Source organism: Erythrolamprus reginae, chromosome 1 (assembly GCF_031021105.1).
Source record: "Erythrolamprus reginae isolate rEryReg1 chromosome 1, rEryReg1.hap1, whole genome shotgun sequence".
Classification (NCBI taxonomy): domain Eukaryota; kingdom Metazoa; phylum Chordata; class Lepidosauria; order Squamata; family Dipsadidae; genus Erythrolamprus; species Erythrolamprus reginae.
This window is the reverse complement of record NC_091950.1, coordinates 141,747,065-141,758,723: the sequence shown is the minus strand read 5'-3', so window position 1 is coordinate 141,758,723 and position 11,659 is coordinate 141,747,065. Positions and strand designations below refer to the sequence as shown.

General features: G+C 40.6%; 2 protein-coding genes across 2 annotated transcripts; both read left to right on the top strand.

Annotated features, from left to right (window-relative positions):
• On the top strand, positions 1–993 carry LOC139164334 (olfactory receptor 10V1-like). Its single transcript, XM_070746371.1, has one exon. It carries the CDS (start codon positions 1–3, stop codon positions 991–993), a length of 993 nt encoding a protein of 330 aa, XP_070602472.1.
• A 5,453-nt stretch (positions 994–6,446) lies between these two features.
• LOC139164216 (olfactory receptor 10V1-like) lies at positions 6,447–7,439 on the top strand. Its single transcript, XM_070746110.1, has one exon. It carries the CDS (start codon positions 6,447–6,449, stop codon positions 7,437–7,439), a length of 993 nt encoding a protein of 330 aa, XP_070602211.1.
• The last annotated feature ends 4,220 nt before the right edge of the window (positions 7,440–11,659 follow it).

Genomic DNA, 11,659 nt, shown 5'->3' with positions numbered 1-11,659 from the left:
ATGAAGAGTGAAAATCAAACTCTGAATCCAGAATTTCATTTCCAACCATTCACAACCATCCCAGAGATGAAATGGCTGATTTTTGGGACTTTTCTGATTCTCTACTTGCTCAGCCTACTTGGGAATGTGTCTGTTGCTTTCACTATTTACACTGTAAACTCTCTCCATACCCCAATGTATTTTTTCTTGGCTAACCTGGCATTTCTGGAGATTGCCTACTCTTGTGCCATTGACCCCTTAACTTTGGCTACTCTTGGTTCAGCGAGAAAGATCTACATTTCTTTGGCTGGATGTGGCACCCAGCTGTTTTTCTTAACCTTCCTGGGAGGTTCAGATTGTGTCCTGCTGGCAATCATGGCTTATGATCGATGTGTGGCAATATGCCGCCCACTAAACTACCCTCTCATTATGACCTGGAGAATGTGTGTGAGTCTTGTAGTTGGCACATGGGCTATGAGTGGGTTCCTTAGTTTCCAGCTGTGTCTCCATATACTGACTTTGACTTTCTGTGGCAATGATATGGCAATCAAAAATTTTTTCTGTGATCTTCCTGCTCTAATGAAAGTGGCATGTGGAAACACCCAAGCCCAGGAACATGGTCTTTTTATTGCAAGTGCTATTCTCTTGACTATCCCCTTCATACTAATCTGCATATCCTATGTTTTCATCGCGGTGGCCATCATACGCATCCCTTCTGCCTTGGGGCGTCAACGAGCTTTCTCTACTTGTTCCTCCCATTTAATGGTGGTCCTTATGCAATTTAGTTGTACCAACTTAATGTACCTGTGTCCTGTTTCCTGCTTGACACCCACACAAGTCAGGGTGGTGTCTGTCTTTTTCACTTTTGTCACTCCTGTATTAAACCCCCTGATTTACAGTCTGAGAAATAAAGAGTTAAAAGAGGCAATGAGCAGGTCCTTGAGTAGAATAATGCTGTCTCAGAAGAAATCAGACAATTTTGTCAATAAGGGACAAAAGACACGCCAACTATAAGAACAATACGATGGGCTCAAGAAGACAAGAAACTGATGGGTAGACTATCAGCATGCTTAAATATTGTATGTCATAATCTTTGCAGAGCCCAATATTTGTAATTCTTTCCAACTCCTTTATTTATTGGCAGTAGACACAGAAGATGCCCTTTCTCTATGGAATGTACAGTAATAATGTGCATATGTGTGTGTGCAACACGCAAAACAAACTTTCTCTCAATAGCCAATCGGGGTGCATACATGTTGCCTCTGTATATATGTGCATATATGAAAGATATGCATATACTGTATGTTACTTCTCTGTGCTTCTACTTTCTTTATCTTGTATGTCTGAGTACTTGGATGTGTATACATCTATACTGGGGTGCATATCCTTCACTTTGTGTCTTATAATCGAGGGTGGGGGGCTAGAATGGAGAAATCAGCAACATTCTGATTTGCTGTCCTGTTCTTCCATTGGGATGCTGTGGATAATGGTTTCAGAATTGTTTTTCTCTCCAGGTAAATCAAAATTTGCATTCAATTCCTTTCCTTTTCTTTTTGCTGGCTTCACTCAGCCCACCAAACTTTTTTGTTTTGTTCTGTTCCTTTTTCGGAGAGTTTTTTCTGCTGATGAAAGGAGAGATAAAGTTCTCTTCTGTAATTTCTTTCCCATATTTTGTCACAAATAAAATGTATTTTGTCTATTGTGTATGTTGTTTAATTATGTTACCTGCCACTTCCCTAGAGCTAAAACATGGATATTCCTGTCTGTGGGACAAGTAAACATTACTCTGGCAGGTGTGAAAACCCTTCTTGGAAACCACCTCCATGCATAGAGTTTGTGCAGCTCCCAAATGAGCCCCCTGCTCATGTGATTCCATCACCGTCCCTTCAGTTTTTCAACATTTGCACCTGGAATTTCATTCCAAATCTGGCGCTCTGGGAATCTTGGGAGCAGCTAATGCTTCCTTGTTGGCCGGATTTTCTTTCTCCTGGATCTCTTATCTCTTAGATCCACCTCTTCTCTACAGAGGGTAACTTCCCTCAGCTTCACACTCAGATTTCACAGTTGTTTTTAACTTCCTCAACATACCTCTTCTTTTGTATAGGTCAGTCACTATTGTAGTCCATCCACATTTATTCACCACCACCCTATAATTCCTCATTGTCTCCATTTTTATTTCTGTGTTTCCTACAAAGAAATATGGCTACCTTTTATTGAAATGCCTATGTAGGAAGTTTATGTCTGAATTCATATTTATGGTATTTTTTGCGGGCGTTACAGTCATTTTGTTTTGCCTTTTTGCTTCACAGCTCTCACTGGGTATTTCCCACCCACCCCTTATGTTTGGTATTCAGTTAATAAAAACGAAAACTATTTAAAACTCCTTGTCTTTCTTGAACCAGGAAATGGTTCAAGGGCAAAACCCGGAAGCTTATATAGATTTTATACAGCATACAGACCAAAGGCAGTTTGAGCATACGCACACACACTATCAGCACTAGTGTATTTGGTCAGCTACAAACAAGCAAGATTTCTGGGTCTCACATACCTGTAACTTCTTCTTTAAGAGGCTCCTCTGTCCTCCACTCATTACCTGTAGTAATGGCACTTGTTTCAACTTGTTATCAGTATAAAAGATACCTGTCCACAACATCAAACCGTCACACTCCAAACTCCACTATGGTGAAGACCAAAGAGCTGTCGGACACCAGAAACAAAATTGTAGCCCTGCACCAGGCTGGGAAGACTGAAGCTGCTATAGGCAAGCAGTTTGGTGTGAAGAAATAAACTGTGGGAGCAATAATTAGAAAGTGGAAGACATACAAGACCACTGATAATCTCCCTCAATCTGGGGCTCCACGCCTTATCTCACCCCACAGGGTCAAAATGATCACAAGAACAGTGAGCAAAAATCCCAGAACCACATGGGGGGACCTAGTGAATGACCTGCAGAGAGCTAGGACCAACATAACAAAGGTTACCATCAGTAACACACTACAGCACCAGGGACTCAGATCCTGCAGTGCTAGACGTGTCCCCCTGCTTAAGCCAATACATGTCTGTGCCCATCTGAAGTTTGCTAGAGAGCATTTGGATGATCCAGAAGAGTATTGGGAGAATGTCATATGGTCATATGAAACCAAAGTAGAACTGTTTGATAGAAGCACAACTCGTCGTATTTGGAGGAGAAAGAATACTGACTTGCATCCAAAGAACACTGTGAAGCATGGGGATGGCAACATCATGCTTTGGGGATGTTTCTCTGCAAAGGGACCAGGACGACTGATTAATGTACATGAAAGAATGAATGGGGCCATGTATTATGAGATTTGAAGTGCAGGGGCCATGTATTATGAGATTTGAAGGATGCCAAGGGCATTGTAGATGAAATGTGGCTGGGTCTTTCAGCATGACAATGATCCCAAGCACACTGCTAGGGCAATGACGCAGTGGCTTCATAGGAAGCATTTCAAGGTCCTGGAGTGGCCTAGCCAGTCTCCAGATCTCAACCCTATAGAAAACCTTTGGAGGGAGTTGAAAATCCGTATTGCCCAGCGACAGCCCCAAAACACCGCTGCTCTAGAGGAGATCTGCATGGAGGAATGGGCCAACATACCAGCAACAGTGTGTGCCAACCTTGTGAGAACTTACAGAAAGCGTTTGACCTCTTTCATTGCCAACAAAGGATATGTAACAAAGTATTGAGACAAACTTTTGTTATTGACCAAATATTTATTTTCTACCATAATGTGCAAATAAATTCGTTACAAATCAGACAATGTGATTTTCTGGATGTGTTTTCTCATATTGTTTCTCATAGTTGAGGTCTACCTATGATGTAAATTACAGGCCTCTCTCATCTTTTTAAGTGGGAGAACTTGCACAATGGATCTCTGACTAAATACTTTTTTTGCCTACTGTATATAACTGCCCACCTTGTACTGAAGCAAACTACAAACAACAAACTTCATGTGCCTTTTACTCCTGCCCATGAGGCACAACAGGTGGCCTTATTGTCTTGAATGGAAGAAACTTTACATAAGAGTCTGTTTAATAAGTCTCTGAGGCATGTTATGATTAAAGTAACTGTCTACAAAGTGGGGGAGGAGTATAACCTACTTAAAAACGTACCTAATTGTGTCATCCTTCGAACCCAAGAGATTCTTAATTAACTACTTCTGCAAATTATATAAAAGATTGTTCAAATCATCATCAGAGATATTATTTGGAAAGCTTGGACTTAAACATACGTATTGCCAGATTTGGAACTAATTTCAAAGCTATATTTAATCTTTAAATGCAACATTAGGTAAAACAATATTCATTACATTAATTCCAATTGGAATTCAAATCTGCAAGAACCTATTGCTTTGTAGTTAGAACAAAAAGCCGTAAGGTAATCCATTTGAAATATTTTCACTGAAAACTTACCAAATAATAAGATTCTCCATACAGTATTTTGTGTCTAAACCAGTATAGCTCTAGCTGACCAGAAATTGTATTTAATAAGTTATGCACACATGGTTTATAACTTGGTTGTGAAAAGGACTAAAAATGAGCTGTCAGTTTCCTTGCTGAGAAACTATATAGAAGTAATTGATATCTATGATATCTTGAATACTCCCCTGTTATTTATAAATGAAATCCAATCTATTTGCATTGTCATACTTTTATATGTTGTATCTTGTTACAAAATTTTTATTCTGGGGTTGCCCATCCAAAAAATTAGTACTGTAAAGGCAGATTAGTGCTTTGAATATTTGCAATTACAGCTCACGAAAACATTTTGGAAAATCAATAAACTCATGCTGCATTGTTGCAAATGATTGTGATGAAGTTCTTTAATAGGCAACTTATTATACTGGAAGTTCTTTAATAGGCAACATATTATACAAAAAGCACTCTCATATTAGAGATACATTATATTTAATCAAACACAGCCAATCTATAATGTATGGCATTGAAAATTTTTCACATAAAGTGTGATAAGAATTTTGTGTGTAAAAACAAAACCATTTTCATTCTATGATCAGCAATAATCAGATAATAATATGCCAAGTTGCTAATGATAGCTTTAAGTGGAAAATCCCTCAATAGTAAAGCCCACCCCAGGGACTATTTAAGAAGACTTCAGAACCAGAATCTGCCAAGAAAAGAAAGCAGAAGCTGATGTTATCTAAAAACAGAGGTAAGACATGAAAACATTTCCTATTCAGTAACCCATACTTCATTATCCAAAAGTATATATAATAAAGCCTGGGTAGGTTAGTATGGAGGATAGACCCAGGCTTCATGCTAAGGGGAATCCAGAGTATGATACCATGGTCTTTCGAGACTGAAGGATGCCAATGCAATATAATAAAGTAATTGTATGTGCTTTGGTTGTCTCTAAAGGAAATGTTTTATAAATGGAATAAGACAGCCAACCAGGCAGCCAGTCTAATGGTACTAATTTAGCAATTTAAAAAAAATATTCTTGGCCTCTTAATACCTGACCAAAATGTTCTACTTACCTAATAAAAAAAGAAATATGTATCGTATTTTTCAGGGTATACTTTTACTTTTTCAGGAGGAAAATAGGGAAAAGCCAGCTTCAGCACATCATTTTATCCCCTGGTTAGGGCATTCTTTGCAGAGAGTAACAATGAAGAGCTTGCAAGCTGGTAAGAGCTGGGAACATCGTTAGCACCTGGTTAGGGCTGGAAAGAAACATTTGGAGCAAGGTAGACCAATAAAAAAAAACCTTGCAAAAGTTTAGGGCTTGGAAAATATCCTTTGCAGTGAGTACCAGTGAAAGAGCTTGCAAGTTGGTAGGAGCTGGGAACATTGTTAGCACTTGGTTGGGGCTGGAAAGAAACATTCAAAGCAAGTAGAGAATTTTTAAAAAAACCCTACAAAGACTGAGTTTGGAAAACATTCTTAGCAGAGAGTAACAATAAAAGAGCTTTCAAGGGGGTAAAGGTTGGGAACATTGTTAAAACCTAGTTAAGGCTGGAAAGAAACTTATTCAGAGCAATGAAAAAACTCTGCAAAGACTTAGGGCTTGGAAAACATTCTTGGCAGAGAGAAACAATGAAAGAGCAAGGTAAGAGCTGGGAAGATTGTTAGCAGCTAGTTAGGGCTGAAAAAAAGCTACATTCAGAATATAAGATGTACCCAAATTATCAACCTCTGTTAGGGAGGAAAAAGGTTCATCTTATACTCCAAAAATACGGTACATACCTGTGAGACTGAATTTACCTTTAAAAATGTTTGCCTTGTTATCTTGACCCAGAAAGAGTAATTGGTGAAGTGGTTAATATTGAATGACCACCTCTCAGCCAACATAAAATACAGCACAATCTAATGTGCAGATGTTGGGGTTTTAATTCTCTCTTGATGAATTTCTTAAGTTCAACTTTAATTTCCAAAGTTGTCATTTTCATACATTTTGGTTCTTTCTCCTTTTAAGAGATCACAGGACTTAAATGAAGAGTGAAAATCAAACTCTGAATCCAGAATTTAATTTCCAACCATTCACAACCATCCCAGAGATGAAATGGCTGATCTTCTGGACATTTCTGATTCTCTACGTCCTCTGCTTACTTGGGAATGGGCCCATTGTTTTCATCATTTACACTGTAAGCTCTCTCCATAACCCAATGTATTTTTTCTTGGCTAACTTGGCATTTCTTGAAATTGCCCACTCTTCTATTATTGCCCCCTTTGCTTTGGCTACCCTTGCTTCAGTGAGAAAGATCTACGTTTCTTTGGGTGGGTGTGGCACCCAGCTGGTTATTTTTACTTTCCTAGGGGGTGCAGATTGCATCCTGCTGGCAATCATGGCTTATGATCGATGTGTGGCAATATGCCGCCCACTAAACTACCCTCTCATTATGACCTGGAGAATGTGTGTGAGTCTTGTAATTGGGACATGGGCCATGAGTGGGTTCCTTAGTGTCCAGTTGTGTCCCTTTATACTGACTTTGACTTTCTGTGGCAATCGTATGGAAATCAGTAACTTTTTCTGTGATCTTCCTGCTCTGGTGAAAGTGGCATGTGGAAACACTGATTTCCAGGAATGTGCCCTTTATATTTTAAGTATTATTTACTTGACTGTCCCCTTCATACTAATCTGCATATCCTATGTTTTCATCGCGGTGGCCATCATACGCATCCCTTCTGCCTTGGGGCGTCAACGAGCATTCTCTACTTGTTCCTCCCATATAATGGTGGTCCTTATTCAGTTTAGCTGTACCAGTTTAATATACCTGTGTCCTGTTTCCTGCTTGACAGCCACGCAAGTCAGAGTGGTGTCTGTCTTTTTCACTTTCTTCACACCCGTATTAAACCCCCTGATTTACAGCCTGAGGAACAAAGAGTTAAAAGAGGCAATGAGCAGGTCCTTGAGAAGAATCATGCTGTCTCAGAAGAAATCAGACAATCTTATCAATAAGGGAGAAAAGACATGCCAACTATAATAACAATATGGTAGGCTCAAGAAGACAAGAAACTGATGGATGGGTAGACTATCAGCATGCTTAAAATTTTTGTGGGTCAATCATAATCTCTGCAGAGCCCAATATTTGTATTTCTTTCCAACTCCTTTATTTATTGGCAGTAGACACAGAAGATGCTTATGCTATATGGAATGTATGGTTATAACGTGCATATGCGTGTGTGCAACACACACACAAACTTTCTCTCAATAGCCAATCGTGGTGCATACATGTTGCCTCTGAGTATATTTGCATTTCTGTATGAAATAAAAAAACCATGGTTGCATATATGTTATTTCTCTGTGCTTCTACTCCCTTTTTCTTCTATGTCTGGATGTGTATACATCTATACTGGGGTGCATATCCTTCACTTTGGGTCTGATAAACAAGAGGGCTAGAATGGAGAAATCAGCGACATTCTCATCTGCTGTCCTGTTCTTCCATTGGGATGCTGTGGATAATGGTTTCAGGATTGTTTTTCCCTGCAGGTAAATCAAGATTTGCATTCAGTCCCCTCCACACATACACTTTCCCCCCTTTCCTTCTCTTTTTTGCTGACTTCACTCAGCCCCACCAAACTTGGTTTTGTTCTGTTCCTTTTTCGGATAGTTTTTTCTGCTGGTAGAAGGAGTGACAAAGTTCCCTTATGAAATTTCTTCCCCACATTTCATCACATATATCCTTGCAATTTATATTAATATTGATTTTTTCCTGATTGCTTATTTGAAACCCTTTTTTATTTTTATTCATTTGTCCAATACACAAATACATAGGAAGAAAAATAGACATGTGATAATATAAAAGAGGGTGAAAGTGAACTTAGAGGAGAGGATATATGAAAGGAAGAGAATATATATGATAGGTGAACGAAAGGAAAGACAATTGGACAGAGGACGAAAGGCAGTCCAGTGCACTTATGTACGCCCCTTACTGGCCTCTTAGGAACCTGGAGAGGTCAATCGTGGAGAGTCTAAGGGAGAAGTGTTGGGGGTTAGGGGTTGACACAATTGAGTCAGGTAATGAGTTCCACACTTCGATAACCCTATGACAATCATTGTATTGATTCTTGGCAAATGTATATATATTTTTAATGTACACTGAGAGCATAAGCACCAAAGACAAATTCCTTGTGTGTGCAATCACACTTGGCCAATGAAGAATTCTATTCTATAAATAAAATGTCTTTTGTCCATTGTGTATGGTGTATGATTGTGTTACCTGACACTTCCCTAGACCTAAAACCTGGATATTCTTGTCTCGTCTCTAACAGCAGCTGCCAATCAATCAATCAATCAATCAATCAATCTGTAAACAAACAAACAAATAAATAAGCAAATAAATAAAAACTGATAAGGCAATAGGACAGCCCCAAAAGTGAGAGGCAGATTTCCTTCAGGGTAGGAAAACATTACAGACACATTTCTAGAAAGGGGAGACAGGAACTTCCATATGCACATTCAGCTGAGGTGCTAAGTCAGGGATGTCAATCTCAATTTCGTTGAGATCCAAATTAGCATTGTGGTTGTCCTCCGAGGGCCGAGGAGAGGGCATGGTTGTGAGAAATGTGTTGCTGGGGTGGTCACGTCTGAGTGGCCGTGGCCAATGGGCCTGCCCGCTTGATGTTGCTTGTGAGGGTGGTTCCCATGGGAGCTGGGCGGGGTTGGAGAGGGAATCCAGGGGGCTCTGGTGGATGGGGTGTTGGACTGGAGACTCACCCCACAAGATGAGGTGAGGCAAGGCAAGAGGTGGGACAGCTACAGCTGGAAACAGGTCAGCCACTGTGCACTTGTTGCCCTGTTCTTTCCAGCTGTAGATGCAGCCTGCCAATTTCCAACCCCTCAGCTGGAGCATGCTGTGCAGTGAAGGGCTACCAAAATTTTTACTACCACACTGTGGGCGTGGCTTATGCATTTTCTTTCAACATCTTTCATTGTAAATTCGGTATTCTGGGGCATAGTTCCCTCTAAGCTGAGCAGTGAGCAATTGCTCACTTAAAAATCATCATCAACTCAGAGTTTTCCAAGCCTGCCCAGAAGCCAAGAGGGAAAGAGTGAGAGGGAAGGAGAGAGAGAGAGGAAGAGAGGAAGAGAGAGAAACAGAAAAAAGAGAGGAAGGAAAAGAGAAAGAAAAAGAATGGGAGTAAGGAAGAGAGAAAGAAAATCAAAATCTAGTTTGAAACTAGCGCAACTATTTAAGTGGCATTTTGATATTGATAGAGTTGCCCTATTATGAGCTCACTGTTATAGACACACAGTACAGTATTTTATTTTGAAATTCTCTGAGGCAAAACAGGGTGGGTTTTTTGTTTGTTTGTTTGTTTGTTTGTTTACTTACTTACTTACTTACTTACTTACTTACTTACTTACTTACTTACTTACTTACTTACTTACTTATTTATTTATTTATTATTTCTGTGCCGCTCAGTCCCGAAAGGACTGCCGCTCAGACACTATACTTTTCCGCCCACCCCCAAAAGAAATTAGAGGGAACACTGCTCTGGGGTGGAGCTTCATTTTTGCTACCCCACTGTGTCCCCCCCCCATCTGAACAGTAGCCCACCCCTGATGCTGTGGCTCTGGAACCTGCTGCCATCACCTGGCCATTGCAACTGAGATGATTTGTGAAGCAGCTTTGGGCAGTTCTTATTGTGGCTGAAAGCTAACCCTAACTTGGTTGGATCTTGGGTGAGGGTATTTACTTATGAATAGAGCTAGCTATTTATTGTATCTCAAGTGCTGACAACTGCTGAAAGCTTTCAAAAAAGGTGGAGGCTGCTTTCCAAGAGCATATTTCTCCATTTATCATACAGGGAAATATAATATTCTGCCATGTTAATATTTTTAATATTTCATTCTTCTTGGAGAGGGATGGGTGCTAACTTCCTACAGCTAGAAGCATGGGGTTTGATCTTTATTTGTACACAGTGGATTGTCCTGAGAGTTTTGGTGTGGGTGTTCCTTTATCCTTCTTAGTTTGTTGATTAGGCTGTTGTTTATTGCTTGTTTATCTGAGCTGGCAGTAAAAAAAACAAAATCCACAAAAGCAACATTTATACAACATTCAAAATAGACAACAACACAGCAACAATAACAAGAAAAGCTTGGAATCAAAAAGATCAGTACACCTCTCTACCAGAAATCAACACAAAGGGATTAATTCCAGGATTAACCTCAGACAAAGAATCAGACAAAGAAGTAAACGATATCCTATTCAAGAAATTACCAACATTTTCACACTTCCTTTCTATGCTTCAATATATTGTGAGGCTCTGTTTATAGTATAATGGGATGTAAGAACAGTAGTTTTAACCTGACACTTTGGAGGCAGGAGGAAAAGTCGTAGCCTAAGCAAAGAGATCCATGGAGTTCAAAGGAAATAATGGAGTGGGAAAAGTGTCTGGAAAAAAAGGGACTCTACCAAGTACTCTAGAAGAGGGGTGTCAAACTCAAGGCCCCCAGGCCAGATCACTCCGTGGGGTTCTTAAATCTGGCCTGTGGCGCCATGCTGGAAATATCAAAGGACCAGCCCACAGTGCCTCTGCTGCTGTAAACAGGCCAAGGGGGCGTGCATGTGCCCCCCCCCCGCAGCCTGTTTTTAGCCTCCATGGCAGAAGTGGGTTCTTCCCGGTTGGACCAGATCACCCGAACCAGTAGCTACCTGCTGAGGATATCACAATAATGTCACAGAACTAGTTCAGCTGGTCTTGGTCCATGGGCCCCACCATCTTTTCAAAAAATAATGTTTTATTTTTTTTTATTTCCCCTGGGGTTTTTTTTTCTTCTACCTTGGAAGAAGCCGATTATCTAGGTCCTCAGCAGTCTGGATTCAGGCCCGGCTACAGCACGGAAACTGCTTTGGTCACGTTGATGGATGATCTCTGGCGGGCCCAGGACAGGGGCTTGTCCTCTGTCCTGGTGCTTCTTGACCTCTCAGCGGCTTTCGATACTATCGACCATGGTATCCTTCTGCACCGACTAGAGGGGTTGGGAGTGGGAGGCACTGTTCTTCAGTGGTTCTCCTCATACCTCTCTGGTCGGTCGCAGTCGGTGTTAGTAGGGGATCAGAGGTCGACCTCTAGCTCTCTCCCTTGTGGGGTGCCTCAGGGGTCGGTCCTCTCCCCCCTGCTATTTAATATCTACATGAAACCGCTAGGTGAGATCATCCAAGGGCATGGGGTGAGGTATCATCAATACGCCGATGAT